Source organism: Rana temporaria, chromosome 4 (assembly GCF_905171775.1).
Source record: "Rana temporaria chromosome 4, aRanTem1.1, whole genome shotgun sequence".
NCBI classification, from domain to species: domain Eukaryota; kingdom Metazoa; phylum Chordata; class Amphibia; order Anura; family Ranidae; genus Rana; species Rana temporaria.
This window is the reverse complement of record NC_053492.1, coordinates 70,804,098-70,829,568: the sequence shown is the minus strand read 5'-3', so window position 1 is coordinate 70,829,568 and position 25,471 is coordinate 70,804,098. Positions and strand designations below refer to the sequence as shown.

The window sequence follows — 25,471 nt, the reverse complement described above, 5'->3', positions numbered from 1 at the left end:
GACCCTGAGGTAAAGGGAACTCTCTCTACCCGGAGGTAAGTGGAACTCTGCTGACCCTGATGTAAAGGGAACTCTGCTGATCCTGATGTAAAGGGAACTCTACTGACCCTGAGGTAAAGGGAACTCTACTGACCCTGAGGTAAAGGGAACTCTGCTGACCCTGAGGTAAGGGGAACTCTGCTGACCCTGATGTAAAGGGAACTATGCAGACACTGATGAAAAGGGGAACACCGAGGACCATGATGTAAGGGGGAATGCTGTAGACTCTGGTGTAAAGGGGAACTCTGATGTAAGAGGTTCTCTGGTCACCAGAGCCCCCCTTACATCAGAGTTTTCAGAGTTCCTCCTTATCTTAGAGTCTCCACTTGCACTGTAAATCTGCTGACTCTGACGTAAGGAGGGATGCTGGGAACTCTGATGTGGGGGGCTCTGGTGACCAGAGAACCTCTTACGTTAGAGTTCCCCTTTACACCAGAGTCTGCAGAGTGAATACACTACAGTAAAGGGGCAAACAATCCACTGATCACAGTATCTCCAATGCAAATATATTATATATATATATACACACACACTGAATATTGATTGATTGATTGCACTTTTTTATGAATCATTATGGGTGCAAATCTTTTTACTTGTATTATTATTGCCATTATTATTATTATTATTGTATTATTTTGTTTTGTTTTGTTTGTTTTTTCAAATGGTGGCCTTGAAGCAAAAAAATAAATAATAATAATAATCTTAAGCCTACATGGGAAGAAGAAAAGTATAAGAGTCATAAGGATTTTGTCAGCCATTGTTTTGTAGAAATGACCAGCCTATTGAGTCATCCTCCAAAATTCCAGGATGACTGGTCCCCACTCCCCACCAGGAGATAGGAAAGTTCGCAGCCGCAGGTATACTCTCAGCAGTACCCTCTCTCGCCCACTAGAGGGCGCCATCGATCCTGTCTGACTCCCCCTCGCAGCAGGTTATTAAGACAATCTTAGGAAAGCAACGGGGGAGTTCCCAAAGTCATCAAACCCCCTCCAAGTCTCTCATTCCCTAGCAGAGTGCACTGATAAAATGGATCTAAGGAAGGCTGCCGCTCTGTGTCTAGGGCTGTGGAGCGCCTGGCTCTGGGCTGCTCAGAGCCCCCAGGCTGCAGCAGTGCTGCCCTCCGCACACAGGCAAGGAGCCGCCAGGAGGGTGCTGGAGACTGGCACTCCGCATAGGGATACCCACCATCACTTCACCTCCAGGAAGGACAACTGTGCCAGGGCTGCCGTGGTGCCCCATGAATACATGCTGTCCCTCTACAGGAGACTATCCCGCAAAGGGCACAGAGGGCTGCACAGCAACAGCACCCGGGACAGGGTAGCTGCCAACACGATTGCCAGCTTCGTGGACCAGGGGCACGGTGAGTCTCATGTCAGGGTGGTCGGGTATTGGTGTCTATGGCAGAGCCTTCTCTAAATCACACTTAGTAATGATAATAAAAAAAACCTTACTAAATTAATTTATATATTAGCATAATTAAATAGACATCTCCAGGTGGCATAATAATTCTACCAGGGGCACTGCCAACTTGGGTCGTCTTATCTGCCCATAGACAACACATTCACAGTGTTTAATGATCTATAAACCATTTTTTTATTTATTTAACGGGGATATCCAAATCACCGGTCTTTAGCAAGATCTGAAATCTCCCTACAATCCACCTGTCACCAGCCCAGCCAACTTCTATAGGTATAATGGGCATCAGGATGGCAATAGCCAGAGCAGACAATGCCATGGAAGAGGTGACACCTGCCTAGTCCATAGCCCGGTCCTGCCGATCCCTATACGTCTTTATATATCGACTGCTTAAATCCACAAGCTGATTTGGTATTTCACTAATCGTTGCATAAAATAACAAAAAAATAGAGAGAGAATATATATATATATATACTACATATTGTAATATTTATAAATACAATCCCGTAATAGGCTTAGGCTGTGGCCCCCTGTGAGTCATTTTAAATGGAATTATACCCTTGATGATAACTTAGCTTAGCCATGTGTGCTTAGGGTGACCTTAACATGTAATAAAATGTATTGTAAAGTTGTAAAGAGTAGAGATGACATATATATATATATATATATATATATATATATATATATATATATATATATATATATATATATATTGTAAAATAATTCTATCTATCTATAATAAATGTACTATAAAGAGTGATGATATCTATATATCTATCTATCTATCTATCTATCTATCTATCTATCTATCTATCTATCTATCTATCTATCTATCTATCTATCTATCTATCTATCTCCAGCAACTGTTCATAAATAAGTTAGGGCACTGAAAGCCAATGGCTCTATTAATGCTCTATGGGTGGGTGCTCTATAAGTGAGTGCTCTATATATGCTCTATGGGTGGGTGCTCTATGGATGCTCTATGGGTGGGTGTTCTATAAGTGGGTGCTCTATATATGCTCTATGGATGCTCTATGAGTGGGTGCTCCGTGGATGGTCTATGGGTGGGTGCTCTATGCTCTATGGGTGGGTGCTCTATGAGTGGGTGCTCTATGGATGCTCTATGGGTGGGTGCCCTAAAGATGCTCTATGGGTGGGTGCTCTGTGGATGCTCTATGAGTGGGTGCTCCGTGGATGGTCTATGGGTGGGTGCTCTACGCTCTATGGGTGGGTGCTCTATGGATGCTCTATGGGTGGGTGCTCTATGGGTCCTCTTTAGATGCTCTGGGTCTGTGCTCTATGGATGCTCTATGAGTGGGTGCTCTATGGGTCCTTTATAGATGCTCTATGGATGGGTGCTCTATGGATGCTCTATGAGTGGGTGCTCTATGGGTCCTCTATAGATGCTCTGGGTCTGTGCTCTATGGATGCTCTATGAGTGGGTGCTCTATGGATGCTCTATGGGTGGGTGCTCTATGGGTGCTCTATGAGTGGGTGCTCTATGAGTGGGTGTTCGATGGATGCTGTGGATGGGTGTTCTATAGATGCTCTATGAGTGGGTTCTCCATGGATGGGTTCTCTATAGATGCTCTATGAGTGGGTGCTCTATGGATGCTGTGGGTGGATGCGCTATGGGTGGGTACTCTATGGATGCTCTATGGGTGGGTACTCTATGGATGCTCTATGGATGCATATGCTTAGTGCACGTTTTACTATGAGAAATTAACATAGAATAGTATTTTTACAGTGGATTTTAGCAGGCTTGCTTCTTTTGTTTATTCAAGATTTCATTCATTGCAAATAGGTCATAGTGTTACTAACAAGTAATGGAGTAATGGGTGCAGGGAAATTTGTTGGTGTTTTATCACCATCTGTATGCCAGCATGGCACTTTGCTAACCATTGATGCTTCAAGTTGTTTTAGCTTTATATATTGTTTTACATGTTATATATTGTTTTATATATTGTTTTCCAGTTAATATATAATTTTACCTTATATATATATATATATATTTTTTTATAACTTTACCTTTTAGACTGCATGATAAAGTTACTGGGGTTTGTAGAGAGAGTTTAGACATTTATTTACGGCTTTTCCCATCCGTGTAGCATTTTATTGCTCCTTTATATATATATATCAATAGAGCATCCTTAAATAAATATATATTATATTATTATTATTATATTAATATAACAGGGCAAATTCAGAAACCTAAAGCATCCACCTTTGAGTATTCTGTAGTGAGTTAGGGATGACTTCTGATGAGTTGGGTGGTTTCTGATTTTTGTGCATCGCTATGAATAAACCGAGCAGAGAAGATGGAGTGTATGGTGGGTCACCCCACTGCTCTTGTGTAGTTGGACTATTTTATTGCTTGTTGTTTCTTGTTATTATGATGTTACATGACCAGTCCACGTTAATGGTTGTTTTAGCTCTTTGTGTAGAAGGTACAATGTCCTAAATGAAATATAGAGGATTCCAGGTTACTGCTGGGACATCTGTGGTTGCTGTAGGGTTCTCCTCCCTCATCTAATAGCATTTATTGCTCCTTCTGGTGGGAACATTGCACCTAGGGGTAGAAAGGCATCCCTGTGTCCATATGTCCCTCTCTTCCTGTGTGGCTGGGATTGACTTGACCTGATGCGCCTCCTGTTGGTTTTAAATTGCAATCGTAGGATGCCTGCAAAGCCTCACACTGTCACCATGGAGAGCTTCAGCACTCAGCCCATTCCCACCAGCAGGTTCTCCCCCTGCAGATAACCTGAGGGGCATAGTGCCCTGTTCTGCTACCGTGTCACCTCCCCCTGCCTCTGCTTAATGACCCCGCCCCCCCCCCCCCCTGACTCCCATCAGTCTCAGTCCCAGAGCTGTCACTGGGATCACTATATATGGAGGGTGTGCTCTGTGCTGCACACCTGTGACCCCAGAAAGGCTGTGCAATGTATAGGGGAACAGGTAGACACTCTATCACAAAATATTATATATATATATATATATATATATATATATATATATATATATATATATATATATATATATATATATATATATGTGTGTGTGTGTGTCCCAGTAATCACATCTTACTGTATAGGATATTTATGTGTACCAGCAATCATATGAGAAGATATATGGGTATTTCAGAAATCACACCTCAATGTCCCAGCAATCACACCTCGCTATATAGGATATAATATCCCAGCAATCACACCTCTCCATATAGGCTATATATGTGTCCCGGCAATCACACTTCACTATATATGAATAAGATATACTGGAATATCAGAAATCACACCTTGCTGTATAGGATATATATGTGTCCCAGCAATCACATCTTACTGTATAAGATATACTGTATGTGTCCTAGCAATCACACCTCACTGTATAGGATATATATATATATATATATATATATATATATATATATATATATATATATATATATATATATATATATATATATATATATATATGTGTGTGTGTGTCCCAGCAATTATATGGGAAGATATATGATATCTCAGAAATCACAACTCACTGTCCCAGCAATCACACCTCACTACCTCACTGTATAGAATATATATGTGTCCTAGCAATCACATCTCACTGTATAGGATATAGATGTGTCCCAGCAATCACATCTCACTGTATACAGTAAGAATAAGATATATGTGTATATCAGAAATCACACCTTGCTCTATAGGGTATATAGGTATCCCCACAATCACATCTTGCTGTATTAGATACATATGTGTACCTGCAATCCCACCTCACTGTATATGATATATATGTGTCCCAGCAATTACACCTCACTGTATAGAATATATAGGTATCCCAACAATCCCACCTCACTGTATAGGATATATATGTGTCCCAGAAATCACACCTCACTGTATAGGATATATATGTGTCCCAGCAATTACACCTCACTATATAGAATATATATGTGTCCCAGCAATCATATGAGAAGATATATGGGTATCTCAGAAATCACACCTCACTGTCCCAGCAATCACACCTCTCTATATAGGATATATTATCCCAGCAATCACACATCACTATATAGGAAATATATGAGTTCTACTCCCAGCAATCACACCTCACTATATACGAATAAGATATATGGGTATATCAGAAATCACATCTTGCTATATAGGATATATAGGTATCCAAGCAATCACATCTTGCTGTATAAGATACATATGTGTCCCTGCAATTCCACCTCACTGTATAGGATATATATGTGTCCCAGCAATCCCACCTCACTGTATAGGATATATATGTGTCCCAGCAATCACACTTCACTGTATAGAATATATAGGTATCCCAGAAATCCCACCTCACTATATAGGATATATATGTGTCCCAGCAATCACATCTCGCTGTATAGGATATATATGTGTCCCAGCAATCACACCTCACTGTATAAGATATATAGGTATTCCAGGAATCACACCTCAGTGTATAGGATTATATAGGTATCCCAGTAATCACATATCATTGTATAGGATATATAGGTATCCCAGCAATCATACCTCACTGTTCAGGACATATAGGTTCTCCAGCAATCATATCTCACTGTATAGGATATATAGGTATCCCAGAAATCACATCTCACTGTATAGGATATATAGGTATCCCAGCAATCACACCTCACTGTATAGAATATATATGTATCCCACATTGTATAGGATTTATATTGTAGGTATCCCAGCAATCACACTTCACTGTATAGGATATTTACAGTATAGGATATAAATGTATCCCACCTCCCCCAGGAATCACATCACAATGTATCCAAGCCATCACACCACATTGTATAGGATATACAGTCTCTCACAAAAGTGAGTACGCCCCTCACATTTTTGTAAATATTTTATTATATCTTTTCATGTGACAACACTGAAATGACACTTTGCTACAATGTAAAGTAGTGAGTGTGCAGTTTGTATAACAGTGTATTTGCTGTCCCTTCAAAATAACTCAACACACAGATACTAATGTCTAAACCACTGGCAACAAAAGTGAGTACACCCCTAAGTGAACATTTCCAAATTGGGACCCACGTGTCAATATTTTGTGTGGTCACCATTATTTTCCAGCACTGCCTTAACCCTCTTGGGCATGGAGTTCACCAGATCTTCACAGGTTGCCACTGGAGTCCTCTTCCACTCCTCTATGATGACATCATGGAGCTGGTGGACGTTGGAGACCTTGCTCTCCTCCACCTTCCATTTGAGGATGCCCCACATGGTCAATTGGGCGATGGGTTGGCCAATCCATCGCCTTTACCCTCAGCTTCTTTAGCAAGGCAGTGGTCTTCTTGGAGGTGTGTTTGGGGTCGTTACCATGTTGGAATACTGACCCACAGCCTAGTCTCTGAAGCAAGGGGATCATGCTCTGCTTCAGTATGTCACAGTACATGTTGGCATTAATGGTTCCCTCAATCAACTGTAGCTCCCCAGTGCCTTCAGCACTCAAGCAGCCCCAGACCATGACACTCCCACCACCATGCTTGACTGTAGGCAAGACACACTTGTCTTTTTACTCCTCACCTGGTTGCTGTCACACACGCTTGACACCATCTGGACCAAATAAGTTTATCTTGGTCTCATCAGACCACAGGACATGGTTACAGTAATCCATGTCCTTAGTCTGCTTGTCTTCAGCAAACTGTTTGCAGGCTTTTTTGTGCATCATCTTTAGAAGAGACTTCCTTCTGGGATAAAAGCCATGCAGACCAATTTGATGCAGTGTGCGGCGTATGGTCTGAGCACTGATAGGCTGACCCCCCACCCCTTCAACCTCTGCAGCAATGCTAGCAGCACTCATACGTCTATTTCCCAAAGACAACCTCTGGATATGATGCCAAGTACATGCACTCAACTTCTTTGGTCGACCATGGCAAGGCCTGTTCTGAGTGGAACCTGTACTGTTAAACCGCTGTATGGTCTTGGCCATCGTGCTGCAGCTCAGTTGCAGCACACCCGAGACCCTGTAACACTGTCGAGTCACATGACACCGGGGAGGGAAAATGGCTAATTGGCCCCAATTTGGAAATTTTCACTTAGGGGTGTACTCACTTTTGTTGCCAGCGGTTTAGACAATAATGGCTGTGTGTTGAGTTATTTTGATGGGATAGCAAATTTACACTGTTATACAAGCTGTACACTCACTAGCAAAGTGTCATTTCTTCAGTGTTGTCACATGAAAAGATAAAAATAAAATATTTACAAAAATGTGAGGGGTGTACTCACTTTTGTGAGATATTGTATATTTATCCCACCACCCCCATCACTCACACCACAATGTATAGGATATATATATATATATGCATCTCAGCCATCACACCACATTGTATAGGATATATATGTATCCCAGAACCCCAGGAATCACACCACGTTGTATAGGATATATATGTATCCCAGCACCCCCAGCCATCACACCACGTTGTATAGGATATATACGTATCCCAGCACCCCCAGCAATCACACCACGTTGTATAGGATATATATGTATCCCAGCACCCCCAGCAATCACACCACGTTGTATAGGATATATATGTATCCCAGCACTCCCAGCAATCACACCATGTTGTATAGGATATATATGTATCCCAGAACCTCAGGAATCACACCACGTTGTATAGGATATATATGTATCCCAGCACTCCCAGCAATCACACCATGTTGTATAGGATATATATGTATCCCAGAACCTCAGGAATCACACCACATTGTATAGGATATAAATGTATCACAGCACCTCCAGCAATCACACCTCACTGTATATGATATATAGGCATCCCAGCAATCATACCTCAATATATAGAATATATACAGTATGTATCCCAGCCCCCAAAGCAATCACATCAATATATAGGATATATATGTAACCCAGTACTCCCAGCCACCACACCACATTGTATAGCATATATGGGTATCCCAGCATCCCCAGCATTCACACCTCACTGCTCATGTTCACCGACAGGTCACAATGTGCAGGGCAGCACCAGGCAGTAAATCCAGCCAGTGAACTGGCTCATCAGGCTTAGAAGATCCAGGAAGAAGTATGTGGAGATTGCTTGTAATAAACTGATAGAAGAGAGGAGGCATTGTTAACCAGTTGGGTGCCACCCTGGACTGGTGACGACCAGTAAACGCGCTGCCTGGTGAACAGTTCCTTCGCAGGAAACGGTTAATGAGGCCAGCTCTGACCTATCTCTTCCCCATTTAATAGAAAATGAATCCAGATGACCCTTCAAAGGGCTCCTTATCTCCAGCATTGCAGGAATGTCAGGCTGGGGAGGAATGGATCAGACAGAAATTCTGCCTGGTGTAGTGTGTGTAAATTCTACAGAGCTCACACCTCTGGGTATCCTCACCTGACTACACACACATAGCTGGAATTACTGCCTGCAGGGATGGAGACTGGGAAATGCCTCTAATGGGACGATTGGCCAATATAGTGATAGAAAAAAAAATCTAAAGCTGGCACACTACACATTACAATCACATTGTACAATATACTTAAAGTGGAGTTCCACCCATAAATATAACATTACATCAGTAGTTTTAAAAAAATGTCATTAGTCCTTTACAAATTATTTTTTTTTTTTTTTTAGATGCCTTCAAAGTGTTGTTGCTAGGCAGAATAGTTCATCTTCCCACTTCCTGCACCTAGGTGCATAAGCTTCCAAACCTACACCGCACAGACTCCTGGGAATGTAGTGGGTGTAACTTTCCAGGAGTCTGTGCACTCCCCAGTCTCGAAGAATCATGTGACTTGGACAGTACAGGTGCTGAAACCTGATCTGAAACCTATTACACTGCTTGTGCAGCACTGAGCATGTGCGAGATCTGCAAGGCTGAAATCCAGGAAGTCATACAGTCTGGCTTCATGATGCCCACACTTAAGATGGCCCCAGTCAATTTCCATTTTATAAAGTGTCTAAATGCTGTAACAACCTAACAAAACGGACCTTAGTTTACAGACTAACTTTACTAGAATACATTAAGCTTGTGTATTACAGGGGTATTTATATTTAAAAAGTGAAATTGTGGCCGGAACTCCGCTTTAAGATTTACCAGTGACTATATGTGGCGAGGGCCTACCTGATTGTATGGATGGCTTGGGTTGACCCTCACACTACATGTGTAAGGTAATTGTATAGAGATTGTACAGTCAGATGTTAATGTGTATCGCCAGCATTTGTTTTATTGAAAACTATGTAGTGTTACCCATACCTCCCAACTTTTTGAGATGGGAATGAGGGACACCTATCAACAAAAGTATGCAGGCATAGGACACACCCCTTACCACACCCCCTTAACCACCCTGGCGGTATGATTCTGTCTGGAATTACGTACCAAAAGCGGTACAATTATTTTGCAAGGAAATTTGGCGTTTTATACTGTAGGCCTGTAATTTTTAGAAATAACTCACTTAAATCTGACCAAACAAGAGTCTTGTAGGCATCCCGGGTATGATTTTTTTTTTAAAAACAAAATTATAAATTATAATATAATACATAATTATAAATAATTATAACAAATAATAATATAATTATAATAAAAATTATTCAATAATGTAATCAACTCAAAATCACTGAAATTTGCTCAGTTGCAGAATTGTCGCTGTCATTACTTTTATTTTTTTTATGACGAATTTCCCCACAAATCGCTATCGCACAATTCTGCAAGTGATTATAATTTATTATCGCTGTTTTTTAGCTGCTCTAAAACCATTTTTGACATAAAGGGACACTTTTGGACAATCTCCAGTTTGCAGGCAGAAAGAACTGTTTTTATTTTATAAAAGTACATGCAGGACACTGGGCAGACCACTAGGGACAAGGGGGGGTGTATTTTTTACATACAGTACTGTAATCTATAAGATTACAGTATACTGTATGTAAAGTGTTTGTTTACATTTTTGAATTTGGCGCCGTTCTCCGTCCCCGTGCGTCGTAACGTTGCAAGGGAACGGAGATCGGCGGCACACGGGGAGACTGTGAATCGAGCGAGGACGCCGCTCGCTCACACAGCGGGGATGCATCGCAGTATGCAAGGACAAGGTAAGTAACTTGTCTGTGGATGCTGCGAAGGTAAGCCGCGCCGCTGCACACTCTGCACAGCTACCCCGAGCGTGACTCGGGGATACCGATCCTAGCATCGAAAATCCACCCCGAGTCACGCTCGGGGATACCGCCAGGCAGGTTAAAGGAGAATTGTACAAAAAAACATGATTGGTTAAACCCACAAGGTCTTTTTTAACCACTACTATTCCTTTATATTGGCTTTTGGAAATTTAAAAATGCAGCAATTTAGAAATCAGATGAAAGGTTTAGCGCTGGTAAACACTTTTTTATAGATACAAAGTGCATTTTATATACAACTATATAGATCAGACCAAAATGAGGGACAAATAAGGAGGAAAGAGGGACAGAGGGACATTGTTCCAAATCAGGAACAGTTCCTCAAAATCAGGGACAGTTGGGAGCTATGGTGTTAGGGACTACCTAGATATAACTATATGTTGGGGCAGATTTACCGAAGAAGTGAAGCAGTGGTTCCCAACCTCAGTGCTCATGTGCCTCCAACAGGTCATGTTTTCAGGATTACAGCCACCTTGTACAGGTGCTTTAAATCTATTTTACTGTACGTAAGGGAACTTGAAGACTGACTCTGGGAACCAATGGAATAGAGACTGGGGTAGATTCAGGTACATTTGCGCATTTTTTACGGAGGCGCAGCGCACCGTTTTGCCGCTGCACCTCCGTAAATTACCTGCGCTATGCTCGATTCACGGAGCAGTAGCTCCGTAAATTGCATGGGCGCTCCTGAAAAATGCCCGGCGTAATCGTGCGTAATTTAAATGATCCCGTAGGGGGCGTGGATCATTTAAATTAGGCGCGTTCCCGCGCCGAGCGTAGTGCGCATGCTCCGTCGGGAAACTTTCCTGACGTGCATTGCGGTAAATGACGTTGCAAGGACGTAATTTGCTTCAAAGTGAACGTGAATGGCGTCCAGCGCCATTCACGATTCACTTACGCAAACAACGTAATTTTCAAATTTCGCGACGCGGGTACGACGGGTATACGTAGCATTGGCTGCCCCTGCTAATAGCATGGGCAGCCTTACGCAAAAACCGACGTACGCAAACGACGTAAACTGCGTACGCAGGGCGCGCGTACGGTTGTGAATCGGCGTTAGTATGCAATTTGCATACTCTACGCTGACCACTACGGGAACGCCACCTAGCGGCCTGCGTAAGAATGCAGCCTAAGATATGACGGCATAAGAGCCTTATGCCAGGCATATCTTAGGCTGCAGTCGGCATATCGAGGTTCCTGAATCAGGAGCATTCGATACGCCGGGGCAAGTAAGCAATTGCGCTGCGTAACTATGGTTACGCAGACGCAATTGCTCTCTGAATCTACCCCACTGTTCACTTCAGGAAATGGATGTTGGGAAATAAGGTGAACCTATGTTCTCTCTTAATACCTAATCGTGTGCTAGGTAAATAAAGAAAAAACAGAATTTTCGCTAGCACATTGGATGACTGAAGTGAAGTTTCACCCTATGTACTAAGCTAAGTATGCATTCAGTTTGCAAAGTGAAAAGTCTCTACTCATTAGTAAATCAGCCCCAATGTTTAGGCAGGGGGCTGATTTCAGATAGTTGTTGGTATAATTAAATGAGATTATACAATCTGATTGCAATGTGTGTGGCCACCTTCATGCTGTCCATACTTTCATACTGATTTAGATGATTAACCACTTCCATACATACCGGGCACTTATACACCTTCCCGCCCAGACCAATTTTTAGCTTTCAGTGCTGTTGCACTTTGAATGACAATTGCGCGGTCATGCTACACTGTAACCAAACTAAATTGTTATCATTTTGTACCCACAAATAGAGATTTCTTTTGGTGGTATTTGATCACCTCTGGGATATTTATTTTCTGCAAAAAAAAAAAAAATGACCGAACATTTAGAAAAAAAAAAGTTTTTGTTTGTTTCTGTTATAAAACATTGTAAATAAGTACGTTTTCTCCTTCACTGATGGGCACTGATGGTACTGTACTGACGGGCACTAATAAGGCGGCACTGATGGGCACTGATGAGGTGGCATTGATGGGCACTAATATGCGGCACTGATGGGCGGCACGAATGGGCACTGATAGGCGGCACAGATAGGCGGCATGGATGGGCTTGGATAGGCGGCACGGATGGGCACGGATAGGTGGCACAGATGGGCACAGATAGGTGGCACGGCTGGGCACGGATAGGCGGCACGGATGGGCGCGGATAGGCGGCACGGATGGGCACTGATAGGCAGCATGGATGGGCACGGATAGGCGGCATGGATGGGCACTGATAGGTGGCATGGATGGGCATAGATGGGCACTATCGTATGTGTTGTACTAATGGATGCCAATCAGTGCCAAACAATGCTTGCCAATCAGTGATGCCCATTGTGGGCACTGATTGGCATCCATTGCAGCACTGATTGGCATCCATTTTTTGTGTCCTCCTCATCCCTGGTGGTCTAGGGTGGCAAACTTTTTTTTTTTTTAATCCCTGGTGGTCTAGTGGACATCCCTGGTGGTCCAGTGGGTATCCCTGGTGGTCCAGTGGGCATCCTCGGGGGGGCTGTGCTGATAATCGATCAGCACAAACTCCCCCCTGTCACAGGAGCAGCCGATCGGCTCTCCTCTACTCGCGTCTGACAGACGCGAGTGAGGAAAAGCCGATTACCGGCTTTTTCTACTTACATCGTGATCAGCCGTAATTGGACACGACTGATCACGTGGTAAAGAGTCTCCGTGAGAGAATCTTCACCTTGATCGGTGTTGCGGGGTGTCAGACTTACACCCTGCAACAACAATCGCCGCGATGCGCGCCCCCTGAGGACGTCATATGACTTCCAGTCAGGATTCTACAACCACTTTGCCAACGTCAATTTGTCATTGGCGGGCGGCAAGTGGTTAAAGCAGAATTTAAGCCCAAAATAAAAATGTATTATATTGCAGCTTAGCAATCCGTAAGTGTGGTGGCTGCGTTAGTTTTTACTTTTTAAGCCTTTTTATTTTCACCTGGCGATCCATTCAGCAACCAAGCTGTCCTGCAGATCTAGCAGTTAGAGGGTTGAGACAAGCCATTTATCATCACTGACAACGGTGCTTACAATATCAAACAATGGAAAAGAGTACCGCTCCAAGCCCTGCGACCTATGCTGTGCTCCCGCCCTGTAGTACTGACAGGTGCAGACTCTGCGCTGATCCGTGGAAAAAATAAATGTTCCTGGACTGCGGCACTCTGATAGGCGATTTATTGAAACAAAATAAACAAAGGATAAAATCCAAAGCTGTATAACATCCAAAAAATCATGCAACACTGCAATCAATGGTAAAAAGTAGACATAGGGGACAAAAAAGCTAACATGTTTCACATCATGGATAGATACTTAGTCATGAGCTATGTTTCAATAAATCGCCTATCACAGTGCATCAGTCCAGGAACATTTCTTTTTTCCAATGATGCTTACAATGGTCGGCTTTTATTTATTTATGTAAAATCTTTACCCCCCAAAAAAAAAAAGGTTTCGGTAACCCCTTTAAAAGTGTTAGCTGGAGTTCAGCTTTAATTTGTTGGCCAGGTCCATCTAAATCTGCTAGTCTGAAGGCCTGTACACACGATTGGATATTCCAACAACAATTATGTGATGGAAGGGTTTTGTCAGATAATCCGACCGTTTGAATGCTCCATCGGACAATTAGAAAAAATATAACTGCGCTAAACAAAATTATAGTGATCTCTGTCAGAGAAAACTAAAACGCTACAGTGGGCATAGGCCCAAGTGTATAAGAATATATAAATATCAAATACAATAAATGCAAATCAAAATAAATTTCAATGAGTGACCATTTACATAGTGTTTGGGCTCCAAAACCCTGGACGCCCAAAATAAATTAGTGATACAAAAACACCTCTGGGATTTCACCAGAAGCGACAATGAAATGTGAAAAACACACAAAAAGAAAAATAAAGAAAAAATTAAAATTAAAACATGAGAAAGTTCATATTCCCAATAAAAGAAGGAGGGAAGAAAGTTCGTATTCGTGTCGGTTGATAACACCCGTGCACTTTCAACCATGCAGCTTTCGTGGTCTAGAATAGCCTTAAGTGAGTCCACCACCAGTATTCGCAAACCGCTTACCAGATTTGGAGGTCCCTACGGACCCAGCTCAGCATGTAACTCCAAAATCAATGGGTATTAGTATCCGGATACAGCAAACTCCAGGTTAGTATTCAAACTCCATATTAGTATTCATCAAGCCAATCGGAAAAAAGGAAAAGAGATGCTTCCATAGCATAAAACCACAGGTAACTTTTATTCACATGAATTTACACAGGTACAGCACTCACATTTCAGAAGAATCATAAAAGCATTTCTGCCATGCAGCTCCGGCCGGACGCTTGCAGGCAATAGGACCGCTCGTGGAGAGGTACGGTGAGGGGGGATGACACCAGCGTATCGCTCGCTCCACCCGACGCGTTTCGTGAAAGAATCACTTCGTCTCGGGGCACTATCGGACAATTGTTATTAGAATTTCCGACAACAAATGTTGGATAGCCATGCTCTCAAATTGTCCAACAACAAATGTGTTCCGTCGGATTATCCGATCGTGTGTACACAAATCCGTCGGACTAAAATCCAAAGTACAAACACGCATTCTCCGAACCAATGCTAACCATCAGACATTAGTAGAAGTTGCCCAAAGGGTGGCGCTAAAGAGCTGAAAAAACACTTAGTTTGGTGTATGTTGGCTGAAAATGTTCTGCCGTCTGTATGCAGAACAAGTTCACGGCCAACGCCCTTCAGACAAAAATCCACAAATTTGTCCAATGGAAGTCCGATCGTGTGTACGAGGCTCAAAGCGTACAAAATATTGCATCTTAAAAGTTTGCCCTTTGTTAGCCAGGAGGTGGCACTCTTGTGGAGCTGCCATCTCCTTACAGCCTGTAATGAAAATCTAGTTGTGCACAAAGATGGATCGTGGCCGTTGTTAGATTTAGCAGTTAGTCGTGAGTTTTAGGAAGACAGTTCCTGTGGATTGTTGGGGGCGAAAGCCAGACTGCAAGGGGTCGGGAAGGTTATCAGTGAGGTAGCAGCTTGGTTGGTTTTAAACTAAGAATTCTAGAAGTTTGGAAGTAATTGTGAGCAAGGAGATGAGACTTAGGTTGCGCAGACTGGTGGATAAAAATGTGTCACCAACTTGATCTTATCCTAAACGAATAATTTACTCAAACCCATTTTTTTCCACGTGTGTCGCAATGTAACTTTAAAACTGGAAAAAAGTTCTCCTTGCTCACAAAAACCCTTGCATGCTCAGAATAAAGTATGAGACGGGAGTAAAAGTAGCATTTGTAATGGAGATAACACATTTTTCACGCTGTAACAGACTGAAAAGTGCAAATCGTCTCTTACCAAACTTTTACTTAACACGCAGTAACATGAGATTAGCAAAAGCAGCCCCAAGGGTTGTGCCAGTGGAATCGAACTTCCCCTGTCATTGTATGTGTTTTGTATTTCACCGCGTTTGAGAACAAGCAGATTTTGTCTTGACAGTGTGTACGCAAAGCAAGCTTGTCGAGTTCCTCGACAAGCCTAACAAGGAACTCGTCGAGGAAAACAATGCGTCTTTTCCGACGTGTTCCTCGGTCGTGTGTACAAGGCCTCAGGCTCGTTTCCACCTTAGTCTTTAGGCAGAGATTCAATTCCAGCAGGGATGGACTGGCCATTGGGACCACAGGGAGTTTCCCGGTGGGCCGATGGCTCAGTGGGCCGGCTTCAGTGACAGCGGACTGCTGCCCCCCTCCACTCCTCTGTCTCTCCCTCCCTGCAGCGCTCACCTGGGGTGAACAAAGAAGCAGGGGGATGACAGAGGAGCATGGGGGGAGGGGACAGACAGCTGACTCAACAGCTATGGCCTGGGAGTTTCTCACTGCTGCCTAATCTTGTCCCATAAGGGGGGCACCGAACTGATTCTTTGCTCCGGGTGAATTAATGTCTAGCTTCCCCACTGGTACTGCCTATGAGGCCCTGTACGCACGACCGAGTTTCTCGGCAGAATTCAGCCAGAAACTCGGTCGGAGCTGAATTCTGCCGAGAAACCCGGCCGTGTGTACACTTTCGGCCGAGGAAGCCGACGAGGACCTCGGCGAGGAAATAGAGAACATGTTCTCTATTTCCTCGTTGTTCAATGGCAAATTTCGGCTCGCCGAGATCCTCGGCGGCTTCACGAGGAACGATGTGTTTTGCCCGTCGAGTTCCTCGGTCGTGTGTACGGGGCCTGAGAGTAACAGTACCAGCCATTCTACTCTAATAAAGTAGAACGGCTAGTGGCTAGTGAAGGGTTAGAGGGGGCTTGGGTGGCCTGGGGGGGGGGGGGGGAGGCCGGAGTTGTCCATGGGAGAGACCTGTCAAAATGGGCCAGTCTGGATGAAGTCCAGGGCCAAATTTCTGTCCCAGTCCATCCCTGAATTCCAGTCTAACCGAGTCAATCTTATCTCTGAGGTTTATGTCAGGATTGGCTTTGTGTTGAGTGAGCAGGGTGGACAGCTCATGCTCCTTTTGATTAATCAATTAATCAAAGGCTTTTTTCAGCCGTGATGCAATCTGAATAAAATGTCCCCAAATGGTTGCCTTATGCGCTGCCCAGGTGGTAACCACAGAGGTGTCTGAGGGATCATTCTGGGCAAAATATTCTTTAAGACTTTGTTCGATATCGAAAACATATCGAGGGGTTTCTCAGAAGCGAGTCATTCAGTCTGCAGGGAGCTGGACCTGTGTAACACTGAAGCAAAAGTCGCATGTTGTCCACACCGCTGAGTGATCCGACCATGTCACGTCTATAATTTTGCTAATACTAAAAAGGGAAACCGCGTTCCCCAACCTTTCTAAGCATTTAGCAATGTGATTTTGTGTTTAACCGTTTGCTGACCAGCTGTCGCAGTTTTACGGCGGCAGGTCGGCTCTGCTGGGCGAGATGACGTATATCTACGTCATCTCGCCGAGCAGCTAATAGGTGCGCGCCACTGATGCTGACGCGCGTGCCCGGCGGGCACGATCACCGCCGGGCACCCGCGATCGCTCGTGTGTAGGCTTTAACGATGTGAAGAAACTTGCATGCTCAGAAGCAAGTTAGGAGACAGGAGCGCTCGTTCTGGTAAAACCAGCATTTGTAATGGAGATAGCACATTCGTCACGCTGTAACAGACTGTAAAGCATGAAGACTGAAAAGCGCAAATCGTCTCTCACCAAACTTTTACTAACACGAAATCAGCAAAAGCAGCCCCAAGGGTGGCACCATCTGAATGAAACTTCCTCTTTATAGTGCCGTCGTACTTGTTGTACGTGACCGCGCTTTGCTGTATATTTCATCTATGTATTTACCAGTTTGCATATAGAGCAGTTATATGCATACAACTATAAAACTGTGGTAAGGGCATTGTAGCTTCCTTCAGAACAGAGGGCAATGTCATGTGTCCCCTATAATCTTTGGTGGAATTTTAGTGCTACGGACATGCAGTAAATAAATTAATTTGAATAATACTTTTCTGTGTTTATACCTTTCCAGATGAAGTTCCACTTCAGTCCCTGGAGCAGAATTACCTGTTTGACACAAGCACATTGTCGTCCTTGGATGAGATTGTGGGTGCTGAGCTAAGGATTTTACACAAACCTCATGAAAACTTAAGTCTTGTAATATCAGACCCTGGGAATGTTGCTTACCTTCATCTTTACACTTGTGCCACCACTTGGCAGGAGCCCATCCTCGTAGATTCCCGTTCTGCTGACCTGATGACCACCTTGTCCAAATGGGAAGTATTTAATGTATGGAAAGCCATGGACAACAGGAAGAGTCCTGGTGAGCCTTTGTGCTTTACCTTAAAGATAGTCTCTGATCTCACAGACCAATACTTATCACCGGCCCAGCTTGGATTTAATCGCCTGGGCTTAGCAGAACCAGAAAAAGCTTTGCTGGTTGTCTCCTCCTATTCTAAGAGGAAGGAGAACCTTTTCAAGGAGATCAGAGACAAAATTAGGTCAATGGAGAACCCTAAAGGATTAGATCCTCCCGATCATGACCAAAGGTCCATCATTAAAAGAAGAAGGAAAAGGACAACGTTGCCAACCCGGACAAGTCACAACAAAGGGCAAGGCAAGAGGGCTAAAACAAGGTGTAGTAAGAAGCCCTTGCATGTTAACTTTAAAGAGCTTGGATGGGATGACTGGATAATAGCCCCATTGGATTATGAAGCTTACCATTGCGAGGGAATGTGTGATTTTCCTCTAAGATCCCATCTGGAGCCTACCAACCATGCCATAATCCAGACTTTAATGAATTCAATGGACCCTGAGTCCACGCCACCCAGCTGCTGTGTCCCTTCCAAACTCAGCCCCATAAGTATTCTATACATAGACTCTGGCAACAACGTGGTCTACAAACAGTATGAAGACATGGTTGTAGAAAACTGTGGTTGCAGGTAGCACTTACCTATGTACTGCCAAGAATTTTCTGTACTTTTTTATTAGAAAGAAAAAACATTCAGACATGAAAAGGCAAACAGAGGTAGACCGCAAAGTGTTAAGATTCTCCTGTGTGTCACTAAACAGTTCTTCCAGGTTTAAAGTGTAACCTGATGTTGTAAGGAAAGGTAGTAAAAAATGTGCTTTCTATGTGGTATTTATTATGTATCTTATTCCTTTATGGTTGTAAAGGTCCCTAAATTATTCATTGTGCCCAGTGGGAACAGTTGAACCTTTGCTTGTTGCCAAATAAAAACGGTGGACCCAGCTGTCTACACATTACACAGTACACGGTATGTCTAAAGTTCCTCAAGGCAATAAGCAAGATTTGAAGCCCCAAACAATCTGTTACCTCCTCTGAGGACCACAGGCATACTACATTATCACCACATGAGATGTTTCTATTCCTTTTTGGCCACCAGCTCTCACTCACATCTTCAAGACTTTTCTCATACGACTTCCTTTCTTTTGAATGCCTTTCCTGAGGCCAGTACATTTTTAGTAATCCTCCAAGTCCTAAAGGGTGCATTTAGCACATCTTTTTCAGGCAAAGGGTAACCCTGATCCACGACATCTAAAATAACAAAAGAAGATTTTCTGCTTTTTTCCCCACAACTAATGCTTTGCCAAGTTCTACTGTTCTACCTTCCATACTTGTATCTAATCCCTTCTATTAATCGGCAGGCACATTTGTGCAGCAATCTCATTGTTATAGCTATACCCATTTAACTGACTTTAATACAGCCCCTGTACATCCTCAGCTTCTACTGTGCTTGTGAAGATCTTGGCACTAAATACAATATTTTTATGATAACAATAAGCAGCCTATATAAAAATAATGGAGTAAGATACGTAACAAAAGAAATCCTTCTTCCTGTTTAGAAAGTGAAAGAGTTTTGCTGCCATGTCTTGCAGTGTCAAAAGTGGAAAAAAAGTGGTTTGGAGATTTACAGAGCAATACTGGGGAGGGCACACCTGAAAACAATCAATAAATTCCCAATGCTGTTTAGGAAGCACTGCAATAGTGCTAAAATTAGAGATCTTCCCAGTTTGTTTAATCTTAAAATATTAGCACACATTTCTGTTTGAAACTTCTGTGTTGTACAAGTTTCTTTTTATGTTCCAGTGTGTATGCGTGAGGCTGGGGTGAACTAAGAGGTAGGGTGGTACTTGGAAGCCATGAACACAGTGGCTTGCATCATTATGAGCCATTCAGACAATGGGTTTATCTATAGCAGGGGTCTCAAACTGGTACGAAACTACAAGTCCCATGAGCCAATGCAAGGCTAACTGTTACAAGCATGACTCCAACAGGCAAAGGCATGATAGGACTTGTAGATTCGTAACAGCTGCAGGGCCACCAGTTTGAGATCTCTGATCTATAGCTACAGGTATTTAGCTAAAGGAACAGCAGATACATAGAAGGATAAATAAATACACTAGGAAATGTGTGTACCTTTAAGGCCCCGTACACAGAATTCAGCCAGAAACTCGATGGGAGACGTATTCTGCCGAGAAAACCGGTCGTTTGTACACTTTTCGCCGAGGAAACCGACGAGGATCTCGTCGGGCCAAAAAGAGAACATATTTCCTCGTTAGTCAATGGGAAAAGTTGGCTCGCCGAGATCCTCGGCGGCTTCACAAGGAATGTGTTTTGCCCGTTGAGTTTCTCGGACGTGTGTACGGGGGCCTAAGACATAAAGTACTTTTACTTAAAGCAGAATTGCAGCTACAAAATTGAAATGCATAGGGGAAGATTTACTAAACCAGGAGCACTCAGAATCTAGTGCAGCTCTGCATTGTAGCCAATCAGCTTCTATCTTCAGCTTGTTCAATTAGACTTTGACAATAAAACCTTGAAGCTGATTGGTTTCTGTGCAGAGCTGCACCAGATTTTGCCCTTTTCAGTTTTAGTAAATCAACCCCATAGAGTCACCTTTTTCTGCAAAACAAAAAAGGAAAAAAAAAAGGATTTGTAATTCTGTTCAGATTATCAGATGAACAATCGTCCGTTTTTAGTAGCTTGCTAGTCTCATATTTAAAATGAAGAGGTTACTCAACTTACGAAAATTCTCGTATGGCAGAACACAACTTGTACTGTATTCTTTTGTTTTTGAGCATTCCTAGTTGTGCTCTTACGATTTTTTTCGAACAAAACTGTACTAGTTAAAGAAAAATCAGATGCTGTGTTAACGTACGCTAAAGATTTTTTAGCATGCACCTTCAGGGTTTATGTCAAATGAATAGTTGGAATTGGCTGTCGAAAGCACTATACTAACGCTCAGATAATGGCCGATCGTTTGTCGTACAAAATTTTACTTCCGTTTTTCTTATTGTGTCTACAGGCCTTTATTATTATGTAGTTACAATTATATAGTTTAAATTATGAATGGTTTATGGGTTCCCCCTAATCAGTTTTGCTTTAATTAACTGAGTCTGACCCTTTAGCTTGAGTATCAGGGGTCAGTTGACACCTGCTGTGCGACGGTTGGACTCCTGATGGTGCATAACAGTGCCAAATAGCAGAGCTCTGCAGTTGTTTAATGCATCCGCATCGTGACGTACGACATTCAGAAATCTGAGAAATAAGATACATTTTTTTTTTCCTGCTGTCTATTAAGGGCAAACTACCAGCCTCACTTAAAGCCCACTCCAGACCAACCTTTATACCCACCTTACCAAACCACTCAGTTCCTGTGCAATTAGAATGTCAAAGCATCCTCATGTGACAATGTTCAAGGCTGGCAATTATCCACTCAGCCCCCAGACACTACATGATAGTGCTGGTCACATGTTCCTCTGAACCTGGAAGCACTGATTATTATTCAAAGGCTCTGAAAGTGAAACTGATCAGCGGGGAGTGCAGCGTGCGTAAAGGTTGGTTATGAGGGCAGGTTATAAAGTGTGCCTGTGCCCAAACTATAGACATTAATATAATTACATATTCTTATCATGCAGTAAAATAACTTTTAAAACAAGCCACATCTGACCTCTCTAGCTGCTTGTACTGTAAAGTATTTCATTCTCAAAGATCACAACAAAGACTGCAGTGTTTAGGAGGCAACACTGATCATTTTCCAAATTTGTGGGGAAAAATCAGATTACCTTAAGAGGTCGACTTTCCAAAAAGCGGTAATTTGGAGGTGTTTGTACAACTGTACTATACTGGCATTTTTATTTTAACAGAGCATTAGCAATCTTTTTTTGTTTTGTCTTTTTTTCTGCTATATATTGTAAAATATATATATAAAAAAACTGCAGTTATTAAAGTGGAGCTCCACTTCCGGAGGACCTTGCCACCGCGAGGTCCCCTGGAATGTTGAACCTCCATCGGGCCATTCACAAAGTGCAGCAGTAGGGAACTGGCTGTGAAGCCGCAGGATTCACTACTGGTTTCCCTTACAAGGAATGGTGGCGGCAGCACCCGAGAGCCGATTCAAAAATCAGCTGGGGTGCTGACATTGCTGGATTACTGAACAGGTAAGTGTCCTAATATTAAAAGTCAGCAGTTATAGTATTTTTAGCTGCTGACTTTAAAAGTTTTTGGTGGGGGGGGGGGGATTGGTGGGGGTCTGCAGCTCCACTTTAAATAAATCCGAAAGAAAGCTCACAAAAAAATGATATAAAATATATTTGAGTATAGTGTTCTTTGACTGAGTAACTGTCAGTCAAAATATCGCCGCACTGAGAACATGATAATAAAGGAGTATGATGGGCTGGTACTCAAGTGGTAAACACCTACTGTAGGACCATTAGGGCTTGTTTACATGAGCAACACTCTCTACTGCCAGTCTGAAAAGCGTTCCATAGTGGATTGTGTTTGGAGGTGGTTGACCAACAGTTTGCAGGTTGTTCAGGAGGCAATACTGCCACCTGCTAGATGCCTGTTTTTTGTTTCCCAACAAACCACATGCCAAGCAGTAGGCACATGGCTACCGTGCACTTCCATTACCTTTAATGGGTGCATTTGGCAAGTGCCACTGCCGAAAAAAAGTGAAAGGCCAAGATAAATCTGCCACATTACAAAGTGAAGCACCACAGCCGCAGCAATATAAATGGACTTGAGCAGCCACCATGTTATTTTGTAGGTGGGCAGTAAAAACCTGGATCAACTGCCTGTTTTTACCATACTATTTAGGTAAAAGCCTTGGAGTCCAGTTTCAGTCCATCACTAAGGCCTCTTTCACACGGAGCGGACCGGTTTTGTGTCCGCTCCGTGTGTGTCCGTCGGCTCAGCGGGCATCATCCGTAATCCCCGCTGAGCTGTCGGCGGATTGGGCGGTCCCTGCACACTGTGCAGAGACCGCCCTGTCTCTTCTCCGCTCTCCCCTATGGGGAATCGGATGAAGACGGACCGCCTGTCCGTCTTCATCCGATTCGTTCCGCCGGACGGAAGAAAAATAGGGTTTTCTTCCGTCCGAAAAAACGGATGGTTGCGGACGTTAGCGGATGCTCCATCCACTAACGGACGCAATCCCATAGTGATGCATTACAAGTCTGTAAACGGACTTGTAATAAACGGACGAACGGTCCGCTAATGTGAAAGGGGCCTTACAGCTTAGAAACTCCAGCTGTGTTTGTTCTTATTTGAGGGCTGGCAGGCTGCCAAAAATTGCTCTCCATAGCAAATAGCTGGGATTTCAATGCGTCTTTTGGGAACTAAAGGCTGGTACACACTATGAGAAAATCTGGCGAACGATTTTCCTCCTTGTTTCACAGCAAGTCGGAACCAAGGATGAAAATAATGTATGGAAATTCTTGTACGACAAAGGCTTTTTTTCTGTTGCTAATTGTTTCTGATCATGCGCAGTCTATGGTATTTGATTTTTCTTATACAAAATTTGTCTGAAAACGGTACACATTAAACGAAAATCATTCATTCTGTTCATGTACGAGAAAAAGTTTGGAGTTTGTCCCTTTGGAAATTTTTGTTTTCAAAGTCTGAATCAGATTAATTCTCTCATAGTGTGTACCATCCTTAAAACACTATGGGGGAATTTACTAAAGCTGTAGAGTACAAAATCTGGTGCAGCTCTGCAGAGAAAGGCTGGTTTCACACAGGCTTTCCGATCAGGTCCAGCTGTCAGTTTTTCAAGCAGACCCTAATCGGACCCTCTAGACTATTTTATGGTGCGGCGGATGTCAGGGGATGTGTCCACTCACACCAGCTGCCATCCGATCTGATCCTGTCCACCAAAAGCAGCGGATTGGATGACAGTCAGGCCTCGTACACACGACCGAGTTTCTCAGCAAAAACCAGCAAGAAACTTGCTGGGAGATATTTTTTTGCCGAGGAAACCGGTCGTGTGTACATTTTCGTTGAGGAAACTGTCGAGAAACTCGACAAGCCAAAAAGAGAGCATGTTCTCTATTTCCTTGACGGGAATGGAGAAAATTGGCTTGTCGAGTTCCTCGACTGCCTAACAAGGAACTCGAGGAGGAAAACGATGTTTTTCGCCCGTCGAGTTCCTCGGTCGTGTGTACGAGGCTTCAGATGGAAATGGACAGGCGGTCCGTTTCCATATGACAGCTCCATAGAGAACAGCGGGGCTGTGTCTGGAACCGCTCTGTATGGCGGAAAGGACACAGACCAGTCAACCGCCTGCTCAGTGGGGAGATCCCCTGCTGATCAGGCGTATGCAGATTACAGACATGCCCATGTAAAACCAGTCTTAATAAATATCCCATAATGCCTATAGCTAGAGAGTTGACTAAGGCTTATTTTAAAGTACTTTTACTGCTGCTTCAGAATTTGTAAATCTTTTACTGTGCATAATCTGGGCACAGGTACACATTAAAGAGACTTTGTCACTTTTCCTGAATAAGCAAAGTGAGAAAAAGTCTATTTCAAATGGGTAAAGCTGAATAAGGGGCAAATATAAGGCTCCACTCACACCTGAGGGTACTGGAATCACGCGATTCTGCCCGCGCTCAAATCAAAAATCACACATTTAAACATGCATTGCTTTGTGCCAAAATTTGGTACATGAGCTTTTTTGGCATGTTTTTGGAGCGGAGAGGCCCATTCAAATGAAAAACGCGGTGCAGCAGGTGTGGCTGCAGTACCATTAGGTGTGAATGGAGCATTAATCTTTTACAGTTATATTTATTTGAGGACAGATATTCGTATTCTTGCACACACCCACTTGTGTCTGGTTATCAGTAAGACTTTTGTTTTCTTGTGTATAATGTTTCCCGGGTTTTACACTTTTGGATGAAGTGTATGTCCCAGGTATATCAACAAATTCATTTCCAACAGAATATTTTTCCTTATTTGTTAAGAATCTCGTGTGAGTGGCTTGACACCGCCTGCCAAGTGATCTCATCTGTGTATGGGGTGGATTCAGTAATGGCTGCAGTGCAGGTCAATGTTGGAGGGAAGGGCTTGGTGTCTCTACAGGATATACTTTGTTAATCTC

At 43.1% G+C, this 25,471-nt stretch overlaps 1 protein-coding gene across 1 annotated transcript; it reads left to right on the top strand.

The window, feature by feature from the left end:
- The first annotated feature begins 996 nt into the window (after positions 1-996).
- GDF7 (growth differentiation factor 7) lies at positions 997-20,323 on the top strand. Its single transcript, XM_040348531.1, has 2 exons — positions 997-1,399; positions 18,100-20,323. The coding sequence occupies exons 1-2, from the start codon at positions 1,066-1,068 to the stop codon at positions 19,011-19,013; spliced, it is 1,248 nt and encodes a 415-aa protein (XP_040204465.1). The 5' UTR covers positions 997-1,065; the 3' UTR covers positions 19,014-20,323.
- Positions 20,324-25,471: the final 5,148 nt, after the last annotated feature.